Raw genomic sequence first — 21091 nt, 5'->3', positions numbered from 1 at the left:
AATAGTAAATGTTAAATAGCACTGATGAGTTCCAGGCACTGTTCTATGTGTTTTATATATGTTAATTTATTTGATATTATTAGCAATCCTATAAGAAGAGATTCTTAATGTCCCTATTTTAAAGATGAGAAAACAGAGGCACAAGGCATAAGTAATATGCCTAAGGTTACACAGTAGGTAACTGATGAATCAAGATTCAAATTCACCTGGTACTACTCTGCTGTGCCTAGTTTCGGACAAAATAGTTCCCTGGCACTATGCTGAGTGCTGTGTATTATATGTATTGCATAGGTGTGTGCTAAATCGCTTCAGTCATGTCCTTTGCGACCATATGGACCATGGCCCACCAGGCTCCTCTGTCCATGGAGTTCTCCAGGAACAAACACTGGAGTGGGAAGCTGCCACATCCTCCTCCAGGGGAATCTTCCTGAGCCAGGGATTGAACCCACGTCTCATATTTCCAGCATTAGCAGATGGGTTCTTTACCACTGATGCCACCTGGGAAGCCCATTACATGTATTATTTAATCTATATAACATCAATGTGCAGATGACACCACTCTTATGGCAGAAAGTGAAGAAGAACTAAAGAGTCTTTGATGAAAGTGAAAGAGGAGAGTGAAAAAGTTGGCTTAAAATTCAACATTCAGAAAACTAAGATCATGGCATCTGGTCCCATCACTTCATGGCAAATAGATGGGGAAACAGTGGCTGACTTTATTTTGGGGGGCTCCAAAATCATTGCAGACGGTGATTGCAGCCATGAAATTAAAAGATGCTTGCTCCTTGGAAGAAAAGTTATGACCAACCTAGACAGCATATTAAAAAGCAGAGACATTACTTTGCCAACAAAGGTCCATCTAGTCAAGGCTATGGTTTTTCCAGTAGTCATGTATGGATGTGAAAGTTGGACTATAAAGAAAGCTCAGCACTGAAGAATTGATGCTTTTGAACTGTGGTGTTGGAGAAGACTCTTGAGAGTCCCTTGGACTGCAAGGAGATCCAGCCAGTCCATCCTAAAGAAAATCAGTCCTGAATATTCATTGGAAGAACTGATGCTGAAGCTGAAACTCCAATACTTTGGCCACCTTATAGGAAGAGCTAACTCAATGGAAAAGACCCTGATGCTGGGAAAGATTGAAGGGAGGAGGAGAAGGGGACGACAGAGGATGAGATGGTCGGATGGCATCACGGACTCAATGGACAAGAGTTTGAGTAAACTCCAGGAGTTGGTGATGGACAAGGAGGCCTGGCTTGCTTCAGTCCATGGGCATCACAAAGAGTCAGACATGACTGAGTAACTGAACTGAACATCAGTGTGAGGAGAGTTTTATTACATGTTTTATGGATGAGGAAGCAAAGGCTCAAAAAGTTATACAGGTTACCAAAGATAGATACACTGCTTTTAAGTAGTGGAGCCAGTGTTTAAACCCAAGGGTTGACAGAGGATGAGATGGTTAGATAGCATCACTGACTCAATGGACATGGGTTTGAGTAAACTCTGGGAGATAGTGAAGGACTGGGAAGCCTGGCATACTGCAGTCTATGGAGTTATAAAAGTCAGACATGACTTAGCGACTGAACAACAACAATCCAACTCTTAAAGCCTGTGGTCTTTAAGACCACGTCTGGAATATAAAAATACCTGTGGGATATGAGTCTTAAGATCACTGAGGAACCGAGAGATGGAATGTCTGACATTTAAGTTGGGGGTGTGAGAACTTAACAACTCCAGTTGCTCAGGTTACGTGGGCATTTCAAGTTTGAAGGTGCAAAGGAGATTTAAAAGTCTAGCAATTTCAGCCAGCCTCATAATTGACCAGATGGAACTTTGGACTCTGATGGTTAGGAACCTTAACGTCTACAATAAGCTGTAACTTAGGTGACTAAGGAGTAGTTATTGCCTTTTCTTATGACCTTGAGACGGAGAAAGCGATGGCACCCCACTCCAGTACTCTTGCCTGGAAAATCCCATGGACGGAGGAGCCTGGTGGGCTGCAGTCCATGGGGTCGCTAAGAGCTGGACATGACTGAGCGACTTCACTTTCACTTTTCAGTTTCATTCATTGGAGAAGGAAATGGCAACCCACTCCAGTGTTCTTGCCTGGAGAATCCCAGGGATGGGGAAGCCTGGTGGGCTGCCGTCTATGGGGTTGCACAGAGTCGGACATGACTGAGCGACTGAACTGACTAACTGACTGACTGATGACCTTGAGAAACCAGATGGATTAGAAATACTGAATGTCAGAACTGGAAGGAACCAGTTCTCACCTTCCACAGTGCTCTCTTACCTACCTCCCTCTTATTTTGTAATAAGGAAACTGAAGAAGAGAGTACTTTAGGTGACTTGCCAAAACCTAATAAAACTGTTAGTGACAAGCCAAGAATAGAGGGCAGGGTCACATTCCTGTATTCTTTGCCCTGTGCCTTACGACTCTCTGGGCTTCAGATTTATTGCCCGCTGTCTAAAACTCTTCTGCCATCGTAGTTGCTTCTTCACCACATTGTAGTTACTTCTGGTTCTTTTTGACTTTGGGCCCTGGACATATTAACTTTTTGTCCTTTCCTCTCCAGCCTCAAGCATATACTCTCTCCAGCAAGTTGTCTGATTAATTTCATGATGATACTAGTGTCAAGGTAGGAACACCCCTGGCACATAGAACTTCAGGTTGATCTTCTTCTTAGAATGAAAATGAGATTCCTTTGAGCTGTTGACACAGTCAATTTCTGTAAAACTTGAAGGCCACAGGAGCAGGTGCAGTTTGTGTATCCTTTTGAAGTTGCAAACTCCTAAATGTTAAGGCTGGTTATTATAATCACATGCAGGGGTCTCACTCCTGCTCTAGCTATAGGTATATCTTTTAAGGCACTTTATAGTAAAATTAAATTAGAATGAAAACAACTTTACAACTATTCATAGTACTTAAACCTACACCCTGTGCCTAATACAGTCCTACTCAGTTAATAGACTTTCAGTTCTCAATTGTAATAGGTACTGTTTTATTTTTGTTTCAAAGTCATTACAGAAAGAAGGTTTTAAGTATAAGGTATAAGAAGGTTGTAGTTTTCAAATGAAGTCTATTTTAGTTAAAACCTTACACTAAAAGAATGGTCTTCCTTTTAATCCACTTTATCAAATCTGACACTCTGATCACAGATGGCCTTATCAAAACTGAAACCATGACCTCAGATCATGCCTTCATTTCATTGACTTTCTTTATCTTGCTTTCATTCATTGCTTCACTCCATAGCTGCTCCGTGACCACAACTTCCTTTACTTCCACCCTTGCTATTTTCTCTTCTTATTGCACCTGCTCTCCACCTGCCATGTGATCTCTAATCCTTTGACACCTCTGCATTCACCTGGTCCAGTGGCCCCCTTCTGTTTTCAATTGCCTTTTTCTCTAGTCTGGACCTCCAGGTCAGTCATTTGAATTCTGCCCTTTCTGACATTTCTTCCCTAGAAGTTTGCTTCCTGTCCTTCATTCTGTATCTAAAGGACCATTCTCCTAACCAGGAAAGACCCTAAAGGGCAATGAGCCTATAATCCTAATCACAATATTATGACTGTCAACTCCAGAGAAATTATCTCTGCAGTGGGACTTAACACTGTAAAGAGTCCCGGGTTCTTAAAGGGGACCAAATGAAATCTGTGGTACTCTCATTGGATAATATACTTTAGGAGTTAATTAAGAAGGTAAAATAGAAGGGACTTACCAGGTGGCACAGTGGTAAAGAATCCACCTGCCAGTGCTAGAGACATGAGAGATGCAGATTTGATCCCTGGGTTGGGAAGATCCCCTGGAGGAGGGCATGGCAACCCACTCCAGGATTCTTGCCTGGAGAATCCCATGGACAGAGAAACCTGGTGTGTTACAGTCCATGGGGTCGCAAAGAGTTGGATATGACTGACCACACACAGAAAAAAGATTAGGTCACGTTTTTTCTAGTTTTGTCTTATTTCTAAATTTCTGAAGTGTGTAGGGAGGAGGGAACTAGTATGGGGTCATGAGGAGGAAGCAGCTTCTGAGGTCCTAAAGACTACTGTGTTGGCATCCTGTTTCAGAAACCAGACCTGTGAATAAAAAACAGCATTGAATAGGGGCTTATAGGCGGCACTAATCTTTTTTAAAAATTGAAATATAGGGCATTCCCTGGTGATTCAATGGCTAGAACTCCTGCTCTCACTGCCAAGGGCCTTGGTCAGGGAACTAAGTCACCACAAGTCATGTGGTGTGGCAAAAAAAAAAAAAAAAAAAAAAGAAGTGTAGTTGATTTACAATATTATATTAGTTTCGGGTGTACAACATAGTGATTTAATATTTTTATAGATTATACTCCACTGAAAGTTATTTTACAGTATTGGCTATATTCCTGTATGTGCAATGTGTGTGTGCTCAGTCATGTCCAATTCTGTGAGACCCCATGAACTGTAGCCCGCCAGGCTCCTCTGTCCATGGGATTTCCCAGGCAAGGATACTGGAGTGGGTTGCCATTTTCTTCTCCAGGGGATCTTCCTGACCCAGGGATCAAACCCACATCTCCTGCAGCTCCTGTATTGGCAGGTGGATTCTTTACCACTAGCGCCACCTGGGAAGTCCCTGTAGTGGTTCAGTTCAGTTCAGTCACTCAGTCGTGTTTGACTCTTTGAAACCCCATGAACTGCAGCACTCTAGGCCTCCCTGTCCAACACCAGCTCCTGGAGCCCACCCAAACTCATGTCCATTGAGTTGGTGATGCCATCCAACTATCATCCTCTGTCGTCCCCTTCTCCTCCTGCCCTCAATCTTTCCCAGAATCAGGGTCTTTTCAAATGAGTCAGCTCTTCACATCAGGTGGCCAAAGTATTGGAGTTTCAGCTTCAACATCAGACCTTCCAATGAACACCCAGGACTGATCTCCTTTAGGATGGACTGGCTGGATCTCTTTGCAGTCCAAGGGACTCTCAAGAGTCTTCTCCAGAACCACAGTTCAAAAGCATCAATTCTTCAGCGCTGAGCTTTCTTTATAGTCCAACTCTCACATCCATACATGACCACTGGAATAACCATAGCCTTGACTAGATGGACCTTTGTTGGCAAAGTAATGTCTCTGCTTTTTAATATGCTGTCTAGGTTGGTCATAACTTTTCTTCCAAGGAGGAAGTCTTTTAATTTCATGGCTGCAATCACCATCTGCAGTGATTTTGGAGCCCCCAAAAATAAAGTCAGCCACTGTTTCCACTGTTTCCCCATCTATTTGCCATGAAGTGATGGGACTGGTTACCAGTGAGGAAAGTGAAAGAGGGATAGGGGATTTGGAGGCATAAACTCCTGTGCATAAAATAAAGAGACAGCACTAGTCTGACTTGGAAGTGCTGGTTTCCCCTAAACCTACCTACTCTTGGTAGCTCCTGACTAGCCTCAGGGAAGCAGGTAATTTATAGTGGGCATCTTTATCTCTGTAGCTAAAGGCCCTTAGACTTCCATGTGCATAGCACAGCAAGCCAGCAGAGGGAGCCGTGGTCCTAGAACTTTCTTTAGAGCGTCTAAGTTTTGATTTTGCCAGAGATCCTCTCCAGCTCCATCCGAATCTCCTGTGCAGTAAGAATTTAACTTGAGATATGCCTGGGTTTGGTGCCAGACCCCTGGTGTGAGCAGATGGGGAGCTTCTGCATAACAGTTTAAACTTGAAAGCCATAAGGAACTCGATTTCAAGGAAACGCCTGTTTACCATGCAGATCCAAATCAAGCAACTCTCCAGAAATGGGTGTGCCTTCTTGACCTCGATCCTTATTGATCTTGGTATCAGCACCTCCAGTGACGCATCCTGAGGGGCGGGAGAAAGTTAACAAGTGCCTTATACACAGGGAAAAAGAGGAAGCCTGACTGCTGCTACAGAAAGTCCCCACCGGGGAGGAGGGGATACTGTTTGGGTAGCATTAAATAGTGAGTGCTCCATGGAAAGTTCAGTGCCTGGGTGTAGAACCTTATATCTGCTCTGATTTTGAATCAGAAGCAGAAGGTTTGCAGCTGGCCAGTCAAGGGGCTTGTCAGGCAGTTGACTAATGATCTTGATTTTAATAGGAAGCCTTTTAAAGGGGATGCAGCTTCTGCTAGTTACTGTGAACTCCTGAATCACTAGATTTGGCTCTGCTTTTTGGACACTCAGAATCTAACTCGGGCGTTTCCAAGCCAGCTTTCCCATTTGCTTCAGGACATAGATTACCCAAGCCTGCACTATGGAGAATGGGGACGGTAATGAGGGCGCCTCAGCTTTTCACGTGCCTGAGTGGATGGTGAGTTCTTTGGTCACTTTGCTTTTCCCTCTGTTTCTTGATAATGACAAGAATAGGGATCGTTGTGAGAAGTCCCTCCCAAGAGCTGTGATTGGGAAAACAGTTATTACTGTAATTTCTGATTAATTCCTGGGTCACTCCTGCTGCTTTCTTTCCTTTTTCTTTTTTAAAAATTATTTTTAAATTATGAGTGAGCTGGAAGGGCCTGTTGCCTGATTGTCTGGGCTGGGCTGGAGCTTCCCCACTGCTCCTGGTATACTGCATGGATTGTGTTACACTGTGATTGCTTTGCATTCTGTTTACAAGTAGATGCTTAGTTTATTTCTCATGGGGGTAAAGAAAAAGAATAGAGAGAGGGGAAAAAAACAAAAACAACTTGTGGAAATGATGTGCTCTCTGTCTCTCAAGTCTGAAAAGATTTAAGTAGTTTATCCCCTGTCTGCCTAGTTTTCTCCTGCCGGTCAAAACATTTCCCCAAGTATTCTTGTACATGTCTTTCTAAAAGGCAGGAACTATAAAACTGTCTTTAAATTAATTTATTTTTTGGCTATGCTGGGCACGTGGGATCTTAGTTCCTCAACCAGGGATCAAACCCATGCCCCCTGCAGTGGATGCACCGAGTCTTAACAACTGGACTGCTGGGAAGTCCCTATATAGCTCTTTTGGTACTATTCTTTAAAATACTTTATTTGCTTGATGAATGTTTTTAATGAGTTATTTGTTGATAAGAACCAGCACATAAAACCTAGTATTTTTGATCCAACTTTAGTTTTTTATATAAAAATAGCGATCACCCTTATGTTCCTAACTGCTTTCTTCCAGGTTTAGCCTGATTTCTTACAGTCTATATACCAATTTGTAGTTTATATATATATGTGTATGTGTGTATAAAATATGTATGTGTGCATGCCAAGTTGCTTCAGTCGTATCCAACTCTTTGCAACCCCATGGACTTTAGCCCGCCAGCCTCCTCTGTCCATGGAATTCTCCAGGCAAGAATACTGGAGTGGGTTACCATGCCCTCCTCCAGGGAATCTTCCCAACCCAGGGATCAAATCCATGTCTCTTGCATCTCCTGCATTGGCAGGTGGATTCTTTACCACTAGCGCCACCTGGGAAGCCCCATAAAATATGTATAATGTATATATATTTCCCTATTGAAAACTGCATAGACTATATTCAACACATTCCAAGTTCTTTTCAATGTTTATGGAATCGTGGACTTACATAAGTGACCACCAATAATGAGTCTGAGTATATAGTAGACCTAACCGAGGCCCAACTGATAAGCCCACATTTCGATTCATATACCAACTGTTATTATTTCTGTTAGGGTTATTCCTGTTGTTGTTCTTAGTGTTGTTCCAGAACCTTGTACTCAGTTTTAAAACATTTGATCTAAAGAAATCCTACCCATCCACAAGCTTATTTCAAATAGTATAGTGTTTTCGAATAACGGGAAAAAATTCAAATAATAATTCTAGTTGAATTTCTTTATGAATACACATTTTTATTCATTTGGCTACTCTGGGTCTTTAGTTGTGCCGTGTGGGGTCTAGTTCCCTGTGCAGGGATTGAACCCAGGCCCCCTGCATTGGGAACACAGAGTCCTAGCCACTGGGCCACCAGGGAAGTCCCTCTAGTTGGATTTTTAAGTTTGCTTTTGAATTTCCAGCCATTCACTGATATCAAGAAGGGGAAATAGGAATTCTGGTTTTCTTAAGTGAGAGCCCACATGAAGATATTAACCTTTGTTACTTCTATAAGAGAATATTACAGAAGAATTTCACAGAACCCTAGTATGTCAACTCAGTCAACACAAGTTTTACAGTAACTCTTATTCTCATAAATAATATACCTCGCTGTCTTACCTGCCAAGCACATCTTCTCAAGAGGAGCTCCCACTAGACTTTCACCTCCTCACCTTCTCTTAATTTACCTGAACAGGATAACTATCCTAAAGGAGTTATTGTGACTACTGCTCAAGAGATACGACCTAAGAATTCTCAGCTTTTAGAAAATTTTCTTTAATAAAGTACAACTCTGCTTTGTTTTCAACATGGCACCTCTTTTATTTAGCAATTTCCTGGTCTCTGTCTCTCAAAAATCAGGAAAATATCTTTGATCAGTTTTTTTTTTTTTTTTAGCAATGATGAGACAAAGTTGGGAGGGGCTTGGCGTCAATAACTCAGTTTTATCCTCTGAATTATTCCCTTGCCAGAGATTAACCTCTTGAGGCTTGCTTTCAGATATCACAGTTGTTCATTTCTGACCTGGTCTGGAAGTGCTTCTTTTAGGCTGCCACCAGTATCTACTTAGTCACCAAAATGAGCCACTGAGCATTCTCTAGCGTACTGCCTATAGATTTCCAGACCTTACCTGTGACATGTTGGAGTACCTTTTAATCCCCAAGAGGAAACCCTGGTGCCAGTTCTCACATTGGGTCAAAATTTTGATCGAAGAAAGCTTTTCACAAATGACTCATGTTCCAGTTTACATATTAACGTAATGAACTTTCTGCTGAGGACTATCCTTGCCCCCGAAGGAAATATGACAAGGCTCTCAAACTTTCTTTCAGGGGGAAAATTTAGCAGAAAAGGTGGATTATAATACCTCCCTTCTTATAAATGATCTGTAGCAAAAAGGGACTGGCATATCCCTCAGAAGAGAGGACTCAAGACCACAAACAGCAGCTGATAGTACTCACATCTCTGACTCCTAGCAGGGAATAAGCCAGGACGAAATCTGAAGAACATTCTTGAGACTTGACAAGTAGACCTTCGAGTTACTATTCCATCAGTCACTGGAAAACTTCTGCTAGAGCCTCTGCTCCCCAGCTATTTTCATATAGCTTGTTCAGGCAGTTTAACTGCTAAAAGATTGGGAAACTCATCCTTTTAAAGATTGTCCTTATTAATATATTTTCACTTCCCCTGAGAAATTTTTAGTCCCTAGTGGTAGGTGAAAATACCTCCTCTCTTATGAGCATGGAGATCAGCAGTAACCTTTTTTTAAGTTTCTACATCTTAATTTTTCCTCCTCCCACTTAAGCTCTTCGTAGTACCTAGTACTTTTCCGTAGGAAATCTGATTCTCTTTCTTGATTGAGTACCCAGCCAGCTGGTTACCTGATTTTCTTTTGGCTAGAAGTAATCCCTTTTATAGTTGAAGAATTTGTTCCAACAGCTCATTTGGCTTGGAAGGGAGCAATGTCTCTAAGAATGCTTGAACCATATCTACTTGGAAGTGGGACGAAAACCTTTAAGGTATCTGCTAAATGATAGTAGAGGTAGTTTCACTGTAATTCTGGATCAAAATTGACACTTAAAGCAGAGACCCACTTGAGAAACTGATGAAAACTGTGGACCCACTCCCCAGGAAAATAGACACACAAACTTTTCATATTCTGTTTTAGAGCATCTGGACATCCATGGACTCTAGGTGAAGAGTCCATGGATTTTAGAACATTTCTAAAAAAAATAGAAATGTTAATATGTTATATTTGTGTACCAGTGTGTCACCTCCAAAACCTTTTCACATACGTTATTTTATTTTCACAGCACACACTTGAGACAGACAAAGTAGGTATTATTGTTCTTATTTTACAAATCAGGGTTACTGATGTTCAGTACTGGAAATGTTAAGAAATGGAGATACAGAGAGAGAACCACTGATCACCATTCGTTGTAGTACTACTTTATGTATTTGAAAAGGAATTAATTTGTTTCTCTTGATGTGCTCCTCTGTAGGGTAAATAAATCTTCTATCCTCCCCATGAGTCCTGATTTTTTTTAATGCATTACTCATCTATTCTTAGACTTAATTTGTGGAAATCGGAATTAGATCCAGTTCTCTTTATGTCCTATGTTGTATATAAAGAAAGGATCACCTCATTCCTTTCTCTGATCTTTGAAATAACATTTTTTGCCTATGAATATGCTCCATGGTTACAGCCATAGGTAGGATAACATGGTTGGTTAAGGAGAGAGTTAAGAATTACGGTGACTTTAATCATGCTTGGAGTGTTCCAGCAGTGGTTCTTAAAGTGTGGTCCCCAGGCCAGTAGCATCAGCATCACCTGGAAATTTGTTAGAAATGTAAAATCTTGGGCCCTACCCAGATTCACTAAATCAGAAGCTCTGGAGCAGGGCCTAGCAATGTGTTTTAATAAACCCTCTAGGTGATTTTGATGTATCTAAAATTTGAGAATTACTTTGGTAAATAAACTTGTTAAGTGGTAAGGCTTTTCCTGTCAGTAATAGTAATCTAAAATGTCTTCTGGTTGTGTTTGGTGTAGATCTGCAGCTCCCTTTGCTCAGGCCCAGGAACTTAAGGCATTAGACCAGGAGTTCCTTTTCATCTGAGTGAGGAACCAGCTGAGTGTACTAGGGTGCATATCCTTGGTTAGGAGGAGCAGATTAGAAACTCATCAAGCAAGCAGAAAAATACTGGTGTGTCTCATTTCCTGAAATTGTGAATAAGAGACCAAGATTGTTGTGGATGACAGTGAATAGCTGTATTTGAGTTCATTTAATTTCCATTTCAATTTTTGGTAGTGACATTGGACAAAGTTGCTAATTAAAAGGCTGCTAGATTTCAGATCCTTATATGATTTAGCCATTTCAGAACTGTGGTTTGATCAGAGCCTCAAGATAATCTGGGATGATATCCTTTCTAAAACCTAATCCAATAAGAAAGTAAATTTAAGGAGTAATTTTAAATAAATCTAAGATAAATTAGGGCTTCCTTGGTGGCTCAGCTGATCAAGAATCTGCCTGCAATGTGGGAGTTGTGGGTTCAATCCTTGGGTTGTAAAGATCTCCTGGAGGAGGGCATGGCAACCCATTCCATTATTGTTGCCTGGAGGGTCCCCACGGACAGAGGAGCCTGGCAGGCTACAGTACATGGATTTGCAGAGTCGGACACAGCTGAACAACTAAGCACAACACAGCAAGATAAATTAAGAGGAATGAGGTGGGGCTGAGTACACCCTGAATTAGGACCAGGGAAGTTTTTGATCTTCAGATCAGTATCACAGGGTTTGGTGTAGTAGAGCGAGCTTCGGCTCTGACATAAACACAGGCTCACTTTCTAGTCCTCCTTGCTTGCTGTGAGACTTCAAGCAAATCATTTGTTCTCTCAGTACATTTGTATTTTCCTAATTTGTCAATGGGGATAATGACAAAAAAAAGGCAAGCAGATCACCGGACACTTAATCAGCAACACTCCTCAAATGGGACTAGAAACGAGATGTCAAAACCTGCATAAAAAGGTGCACAGTTAAGAGTAAAGCACTGGTCTGTGGAAGCTGATTTTCCTGGTAACAGACCTGAAACCAGTGTCCCCACTCTGACCAACAGAAGGCTACAGAGTGTAGGTTAGGGCCTGCCTGAGTACTTGGCTCCATTTTTTTTTCTTACCGTTTTTATAAATTCCTCACTGCTTTTAGTGCCTCTGTTAATTTTTTTCTAATGAGACTAGGTTAACTAAAGTCATCTGACTTGGAAAAGGAGGAGGTAAGGTTAAAAAGGAACCTAATTAGCAAGTTAATTATAGCAGGCAAAAGAAAAGTACACCAGTTATATAAATAAGCTATTGTTACGCGCGTGCAAGTTGGGCCTTGTCAAGGGACTTGTTAAGGTTTAGAGGTCAGAGGATCCATGTAATTAGGTGTTTAGGGGAAAAAAAATAATAAAAGCAAAACAGCCACCAGAATTAGGAATGGCTGATGAACCACTAACAGAAATGCCTTATTAAATTGGGCTCTACTGCTGGAGGGGTTGTTGGAGCTGCTTCAGGGTTTCCAGGGAAGGCAAACCCCCCCTCACCACCACCACCACGCACGCACACACATACAGAACTAGCTGGAACCAGAGCCAACAGAATTGCTGATGAGGAAAGTTTAAAGGCCTAGCCACAAGGGTCCCTGGACTGGAGAGGTGGCTGTAGGGCTGATAATGTCATTATGCTGAGCAGCAAGAAGAAATACATTGTCAATGGCAACTCTGGGATTAAAGCCCAGGTGAGGCTAAGTTCTTATTTACAGTCTTGCTGCCGCTATAGCCACTATTGTAAAAGGCCAGTTGCTTTTCCCCTTCTTTCCTGCTTTCGTCCCTTCTTCTGGCACAAGGTGAGCTGCTCCTCTACAACCTCTTTCCCTTCCTTGCCTTGAAGCCTGTTGGAATGAGTCAGTCTTCTCTGAAACAGATAAGGAGGGGTCCCGTAAAGGACTTTTTGATTTCAGTTAAGATAGAAGAGTTAGGGGTAGAATCTACCAGGGTACCCCAGCTAGGGTAGGGAGATTACTGTATTACAAGTAAGAGTGAAAAATGTAATGGCACTCTAACTATTGATGGGAGGTGGGCACCAGGGATGATGGGTTGTCTGTAAAAGATAAACATTTATTTCTTGGGGAAATTATATAGCTTATTTTATATAAGTGGTTAGCCTCTTTCTAATGTTCTTCTGTCTTAAAGAAACTTGAGGTCAGTGTCTGACGAGTAACAAGATTTAGACCCCTATGTCTCTGAGTGGAGAAAGCCTACACAGCCTGATGTTTAGTGCCCAAAATAACCTGAACTCAAGAATTCTCTGGTGGGCTAGTGGGGGCCAGGGGTTAGAGCTCCGCACTTGCATTTCAGGGGGCACAGTTTCCATCACTGATCAGGGAATTAAGATCCCATGCAAGGTGTGGCCAAAAAAAAAAAAAAGCCGAAATGTGACCTAGGTGGGAGGAAGTACTGTAAGTAGTGAGGAGCTTAATAGAGGAGAGAACTCAATTTAAGGAAACTGGTTTAAGATAATGGTGCAGCTAGATGGCTATGTTGTTGGGGTAAATGAGTATGTGGCTTCTCTGAAGGCTCTGCGGTAAAGACTCTGCCTGCCAGTGCTCGAGACACAAGAGACTGGGATTCGATCCCTGGGTCAGGAAGATCCCCTGGAATAGGAAATGGCAACCTTCTCCAGTATTCTTGCCTGGGAAATCCCATGGATGGAGGAGCCTGGCAGGCTACAGTCCACAGGGTCACAAAGAGTTGAACATTGCTTAGTGACTAAACAACAAATGGATGTGTGCCCACCCTCTGCAATCCTACAAATCTAGAGAAGTAGAGTGGCCCCCACTGGTGGTGTGTGAATGGGAGGGGGTGGTATATATCTAAGGCAGGGTCTGGTCTGTCTGTTCTACTTTTTTAAAAGTAGGCTCTGCTGAAATTAATGACTCATCGTAGCCTTTGGAAAGTCAATGACGACTCATTTTACTTGATGGGCTTCTAAAAAAGAAAAAGATATATCATTGTCTTGAACAAGGTTGGTGAAATGGAAGCCAGGGTTTTGAGTTTGACTGCTACTCCCCTCCTCATCTTCTTACGTTCCTCCCCTTCCTGACTTTTGTTTTCCCCTTAATTCTTTTAACTTTAGATTTGATTTATGGTTACTTAATATTCAGTCAAGTACAGACTGTGAAGATAGGGTAAGGTTCATTGTTTTGACACAAGGTTGACTGTTATGTCAGGGGTTTGTGTCTGAGGATATAAGGACGAGTAATATACATAGCTCCTGCCTTTATGGAGCCTAGTTTGTACAATGATAGAAGTAGATGGGAGTTCATGTACATTACATGGGAGTGCATAGAAAGAGCACTTTCTCTTTTTGGAATAAATTGCTATTTTAGTAAAATAATTAATTTCGCTATTTTTCATTTTGGGAAATGCTTCTAACCTAGTGAATTTTCCTGTTGCTGTAAACAATTTGCAAACTCTAAAGTACTATGCCAGCTTTATTGGTTGTTAAAGCTATGAACAGCTTCCAGAGATAGTGAAGGACAGGGAAGCCTGGCGTGCTGCAGTCCAAAGAGTCAAACATGACTGAGCAACTGAACAACAATAGCTATGACAGTGCTATGAATTCCCCTAGAAGGCATACTAGTTGATTTGGCCTTGGTCTGAATACTCAAATGACTCAATAGTTACCTCTAAATGCAGGAAATGTAGCCAATAGTTGTTGCTTTCATGTAAGCAACCATCTTTTTTACCAGGAAAGGCAGAATCAGTTGGCAGATCTTTGATTTTCCCCACCTCCATGCCAGTTGGATCCAGAATAATGTAAGCAGTTATGCAAACATTCAATTAGGGAAATAGAAAAAGAAAAGATATTTGCTTAATGATACAAACTTTGACTTGTAAAGTGTTATAAAGTATCAGCTGGAACTTCCAACAGTAGGAGAAAAAGATAAAATTGCAAGAAAGTCATTATTAGATATTGTTCAAAATGCAACCTCTGGAGTATTGAGGTTTATACATATTCAGTCTAGTTATCTACTCCTACATCTGTTATAGTTAATAAGTTATCAACTTTGTAGCTTTTAGTTTATTGTGATACCAAACATTAAAAATAATAAATTAATGTTTACTTATTAGTACTGAAAAGCTAATTGATGCATTTTAGAAAGCCTTTGAAAAGTTAAAATGACTACCTGCAGTAGTTACGAGAACAGAAGATTTGTAGGGGTGGGAGTTGGGGAGCCAGGGATGAATTGAATCTCCTGCTGAGTTTCACAGTTTACATACATTATTTTGTATAACCCTCTCTAAAACTTTCGAAATACTTTCATCTTTGTTGTATTTATGAGAAGAATGGGGGTCACAAAACATCCTGATGAACATTATACAGCTAATGAGTGGCATAACCAGGGTTTGAATGCAGTTCCAGAAAGGTCTGTATGAATAGAAAGCTTTTTTTTTTTCTTTATACCATACTGTTTCCTGAGAATCTTAAGGCACGTCACTCTACCTTTCTTAATCTTATAGTTTCATATCTTAAAAGGTTGGAATGTGTATGTCTGTGCTCAGTAGCTTCAGTTGTGTCCAACTCTTTGCAGCCCATGGACTGTAGTCCACCAGCCTCCTGTGTCCATGGAATTCTCCAGGCAAGAATACTGGAGTGGACTGCCATTTCCTACTCCAGGGGATCTTCCCTACCCAGGGATTGAACCCAAGTCAATGGCATCTCCTGCTTGGCAGGTGGATTCTATCTGCTGAGCCACCTGGGAAGCCTGAAGATTGTAATAGGTAGTCTCAATGATTCTTTCCAGCTTTAATTTTCAGTGAAACTATAGAAAGGATTGCTGAGTATGACTCAGCTTTCTAACCATTTATTTTAATCAGAATATCCCATTCTCCCTTTTATCGCAAAAGATACATAGTCAGAGAGTGGTTCAAGGATTTAAACTTGATAGAAACAGAGAAGAATGAAAAATCATTTTCTCCAACGAGTCTCTTAAGATTCCATATGTGGGTCAATACAAACAGATCAGCTGTGAGGGAAGGTAAGATCCTATAATGCAAGCATTGATTTGGTATCTCAAAATGGATGTTCTTTTCCTTTACGTAACTAGAGTTCTTTCTCTTAGCAGATCCAATTTGCTGATCAGAAGCAAGAATTCAATAAACGTCCCACCAAAATTGGACGTCGCTCTCTGTCTCGTTCGATTTCCCAGTCATCGACTGACAGCTACAGCTCAGGTGAGGACTGAACGGCTCTGGACCCACCTGTGGAGGCTAATTAAGTATGATCAATGGACCCTCCTGTCTATCTAAGGCTAATTAAGCACAATCAAAGCCTGTGCTCTGGCATAAACACTTTCATTCTCAGTTGAAATTTAGACCAAAATTCTAGGTGAAATCTTTAGGTTTCTCTTGGGGATTCAGAGTGGAGCTTAATAGAGGCATGCTCTTCCAGTTAATACAGAAGAAGGTGATTAAGGAAACTGAGTCTGATTTATTCAGAGGGTGAGGATATGTTGCTCACCCTTGACCTTCACTGAGCAGCATGTGTGAACACTTGTGTTTTTTCTACTCTTTGAAAATGAAAGAGGGCTTCTTCATCCTTCCAACTGGGAAATCTTAAATGCCCTGAGAAACAGTGAAATCACTGCAGCTAGTGAAGAGCCCTTCACTTTCTCTTCTAAGCCGGAACATTGTATTGTTTGTTACTCCTTCCTTCCTTGGCAGTGAGTTAAGTCCAATACATGGATCCTAGGCCTGAGTTGCCATTTAATGTCAGATGAGTATTAATTTGTGAATCACTTGTCAACAGTAACCATTTATGCAGCAGTGCCAAGTATGTGTCTGATCTAATCTGGAGCCATTTTATTTTGCTCTTATGTAGGAATGTGGTAGGAAGCTGAATGTTTGCCCTAATTACCTCTTACATTATAAATAGTAATATTCGTTAGAAAATTTTCATCGTGACCTAAAATTTTGTTTTTCACACAAATAGGAAAGTAGTATTTGTAAAGTTGAAGAAAGCTTGTTTGAGACACTGTAACTTTTAGGTTGCGTGAATTGTTATTTACACTCTTAATATTAGCATTTCTTTTTTTATGTTTCTCCCCACATAACTGAATAATATAAAGCACAGAATGTAAATCCCTAGGGATTACTGAATTTTGTAACTATCTTATTCTGCTGAAAGAGCCAGCAGAATGATAAATAAATAAATTAAATAATTTTTAATAGCTGTTGAAAATTCATGAACCAGGTAATAAACCTCTGGAAATTGTAATAATTGTGAAAATGTAAATTATAAAAAAGAGTATGTACAATTTAAACACTTGAGTTTGTTCATGTTATCTAAAAATTGAAATTAAACAGTAACAGTACTCAATTTAACTCCAGCTCAATCTCTTCCCTACGCACTGGATCTGTATTTCCAACTATGCTCCTGCAGAGAAAACCTTCTCACAGAAGCCCCATATGCAGGGAAGATAATTACAAAGTGTCTATGTACGTAGGGATAGGTAGGTAGTTTCAGTTGAAGCTGAAACTCCAATACTTTGGCCACCTGATGTGAAAAGCTGACTCATTTGAAAAGACCCTGATGCTGGGAAAGATTGAGGGCAGGAGGAGAAGGGGATGACAGAGGAGGAGATGGTTGGATGGCACCACTGACTCAATGGACATGAGTTTGGGTAAACTCCAGGATTTGGTGAAGGACAGGGAGGCCTGGCATGCTGCAGTCTATGGGGTCGCAAAGAGTCGGACACAACTGAGCTACTGAACTGAACTGAACTGATGTACGTAGGGAAGAGTGAGTTTGACGCCCTTAGTTTCTAAGTGAACATATAGTTGCCTGGTATTGCTCATTGGTGAGTGATACTGGCTCATGTCAGCCTGGGAAAGTCAGACCTTTTAGATTGAACTATGTGACATTGCCATTTCTGTAGTAAAACCTTATGTATTCCTTTAAGGATACTAAGTTCAGGAGCATGGAGTCAAACCATCCTGGAACTTGGAAAATAAAGATCAGTTATTCACTTCCCACTGAATGCGGGAATTGCCTTGGTGGCGTCCCTGACAAATGGCTATCCGGCCTCCTTGGGAGCATTTTAGATTATAGGGTGATCCTTTCTTAATCTAATAGTTTTGCTCACAATAAGTTCTTATACAGCCTCTGAGATTTAAAGGTTTTACTTAGAAATAAAAATCCTCATTTTTCGTTGTCTGAGTTGGGGGGCATCCCACTGTCCTGGTTAACCTCATCTGGTTATATTCCAGACTAAGTGTCCTTTTAAAAATATATGCCTATGAATATAATATTCTAGGTATAGTCCAAAATAATCTATGCTGCTGCCGCTGCTAGGTCGCTTCAGTCGTATCAGACTCTGTGCGACCCCATAGACGGCAGCCCACCAGGCTTCCCGTCCCTGGGATTCTCCAGGCAAGAACATTGGAGTGTGTTGCCGTTTCCTTCTCCAATGCGTGAAAGTGAAAAGTGAAAGTGAAGTCACTCAGTAATGTCTGACTCTAGCGACCCCATGGACTGCAGCCTGCCAGGCTCCTCCGTCCATGGGATTTTCTAGGCAAGAGTACTGGAGTGGGGTGCCATTGCCTTCTCTGTAAAATAGGTGTTATTTCCATAAACTCAGTGCTTTTAGAATGAAACCTAAGATTATGTTTCCCTTTTTTTTGCAGCTGTGTCACACACACACACTGTTACCTTGTCTTATTTCCACATGAGCAGTTGTCAAACCCTTTTAAACAAACTATGGATGGGGCTGCCTATTGCCTTGAGTCTTGGACTGGGAGTTAGGACAGACCTAGTTTCTAGGCTTTGATCAATGTGTGATTTGTTGTGTGATCCGGGAAAACTCTTGACGCCTGCAATGCTTGTAGCAGAGGCAGTGGGAAAGTTAAATGAGGTGATACAGAAAAAGCTTCATACTCATCAGATGAAAAGCAGGAATAACAGAATTACTCACAGCTTTCTAAATATGAGAAGATACGCAAGTGCATGTCAATAAGAACTTGGAACCCATTCTCAGCATATGTTATACTTTAGCAATGTTAGTTTCTATAGTCAATTAAAGCCCCAAAGATTGATTGATTAGACTTCTTCCCTTCTCTGTTTATCTCTTCTCAGGTGAACTCATTCAGACTCATAGTTTTAAATACCACATATTGGTGTTTGATTTTCAAATTTTATCTCTAGCCCAAATCTCTTCTCTGCACACTAGCCCCAGATATTCAAATGCCTGTTCAGGCCTTTCACTTGGATGTTTTACAGATATCTCAACCCTCCCATGTCCTAAAAACTGAATTGCTGAGTTCCAGCCTTTGCCCCTCTTCAGTCTGTTCTCAATGCTGCAGCCAGATTCATTTTTTTTTAAAATAAGTCAGGTCATGTCACTTCTTAGCTCAAAACTTTCCAATGGCTTTCCAGTCTCACTCTTAAGTAAAGGGCTAAAGTTCTTACAGTGGCCTACAAGGCCTTATACCATCCACCCTCACGTTATATTTCTAATCACATCTCTAATTTTCCAAATTTCCCTCCTCCCTCAGCTGTTTTTTCACTCCAGTTGTGCTGTCCTTCTGTTATTTTGAAACTGTTATTTTGTTATGCCGGGCACTCTCCTGCCTTAAGTCCTTTGCACTTACTATTTTCTCTGCCTGGAATGCTCTAAAATACCCTCACTGTGTATCTTGCCTCCTTCATTTCAGTTCTTAATCAAAGATCATCTTCTCATTGAGGCCTATCCTGGATACTCTTTTAAAATTGTATAGTCACCCCACCCAATACTCCCTGTCATCAAATTTTCCTTCTCTGTTTTTCTCCATAGCACTTATTATCATATAACATGTAATTTATTGTGTCTTTCTTCCCTTACTTGAATATGAGATCCATGAGGGCAGAGATTTTTATCTCTTTTGTGTTGTTCTCTTCCCAGCACTTAGAACTGTGTTTGACACATGAGAGGTGCTCAACAAATAAACACTGGGGAAGGGTGTCCAGAGACGTTCTTATTATACTACTTGACATCCCTGTGAAGGAAATAGACCTCTGGTAAACTCTATGTATGTGAAAAGTTAGAAGAAGTTTTATGACATTTCAAAAAAAGGTACCTTCCTATCCAAAGTGCTTGTTTTGCTGAAGATACTTAAAGTCTTACTAAGGTTGTGGCCAATTCTCCCTTCCTAATGATCCTAATATTAAGTTTTATTTAGGAACGCCTTCCAGCCTTTTCAACTGGGTTCCTCCTGTGAAGTGCAGAACATAGAAAAGGATGGTTCATAACTAGTTCCTATCTAGATGTATAGGAGAGAAGTTTATTCATATATTCAATGGATGCTTCAAGACAGTAGGGCTTAATTCTAGTGGAACCCATGTTGAAAAGGGCTGTATTAGTCCTTGAAATTATTTTATAAAAAAATGACTTCTAAAAACTTTCTGTAAGTGAAAAACCCTTGTAAAAAAAATGAATAGAAGCGACTTTTCTGGAAAGTCAAATGATTCTCGGTGATATATTTCTGAAAAAGCTGTCTTTGCAGTAAGTTAATTGGTTAAGGATAAGGAAAGAGGACTAAAGTCCCTTAGTTCATAGTAACTGGTTTTTCTAAAGCTTGAAGTATTTTCAGATTTTTTCCAAATAACAAAGTTTTGTTGCTCTGTATTTTGGCTGCTAACCTGGCTTTTCAAATATTTCCAAAGTTATTCATCAGTGAAATCTGCAGCACGTTGACACACAGGTCATTACTATTATTCAGTTACCAAGTGACTAGACTGGGCCCAGGAGGAACTGCCTGATTTAAAATAGTGTAATAGGACCAATTTGACCAGGAGTCTCTTCTTCTCTTGGCAGTAACCCACAATATCACAGCTGCTGGGGGGAAAGGCTTCATCAGCCTGAGCCATAGAACATATATATGCATGTTCCATGGGGTCAGTTGTGGATGAGTGATTCACCAAATTATGTTTTGGTCCTAAGATATCATGAAACAGAACATCTCATGATAAAGTTATTTTGTACTTTGTATTACTTTTCCATCTAGAAACTGAACCCTTCTTTTGTGATTATCTCATTTATTCATAAGATTCTTCTGATGGGAATTAGGGGAAAGGGAGAGCATGGGAGAGAGAGGATGTGTTATACCTCCTATTTTGTGGTTGGATAAATTGAAAATGGGTCACTTAACCAATTAGAAGTGAAGTAAAAGCTTAGGTCTCAGACCTATACTTCACTAGGTTATTATCTTATCAGTTGTTCATTTTTTAATTAAATTATGACCCTGGGCTTCAGAGTGTACTGACAATTACAAATGCTTTAGAAGCTGTTTAAGGATATGTGTACATGTGTGTTGAATTTCTCTAAATTTTCCTAGGAAGAATTTTGAATGCTATCTCAACTATTTTCATGAATATGCTATTAAATATACTGACAGAAATGAGTTATAAATTCAAAAAATAAATGTTGTGCTAGTTCAGGAATAATCTTTCCTCTGTGTTTGCAAAAATAACCCTCTCTAAGTCCAGGTTTGTCG

The 21091-nt window shown here is 40.7% G+C and overlaps 1 protein-coding gene across 5 annotated transcripts in view; it reads left to right on the top strand.

Moving 5' to 3' along the window:
- AHCYL2 (adenosylhomocysteinase like 2) overlaps nucleotides 1-21091 on the top strand; it is a 190559-nt gene that overhangs the window by 125197 nt on the left and 44271 nt on the right. For 2 of the 5 annotated variants that reach the window (XM_070369251.1, XM_005905267.2), the window contains one exon: nucleotides 15685-15796. In XM_070369251.1, the coding sequence (XP_070225352.1) occupies nucleotides 15685-15796 (112 nt within the window). Of the gene's footprint in view, nucleotides 1-5938; nucleotides 6277-15684; nucleotides 15797-21091 lie in introns of those variants that run through there. The other 3 variants (XM_070369252.1, XM_005905269.3, XM_070369250.1) reach the window with 3 other exon arrangements.

Source organism: Bos mutus, chromosome 4 (genome assembly GCF_027580195.1).
Source record: "Bos mutus isolate GX-2022 chromosome 4, NWIPB_WYAK_1.1, whole genome shotgun sequence".
Classification (NCBI taxonomy): Eukaryota; Metazoa; Chordata; class Mammalia; order Artiodactyla; family Bovidae; genus Bos; species Bos mutus.
The sequence above is the reverse complement of the archived record's forward strand: the minus strand, read 5'-3'. Positions and strand labels throughout refer to the sequence as shown.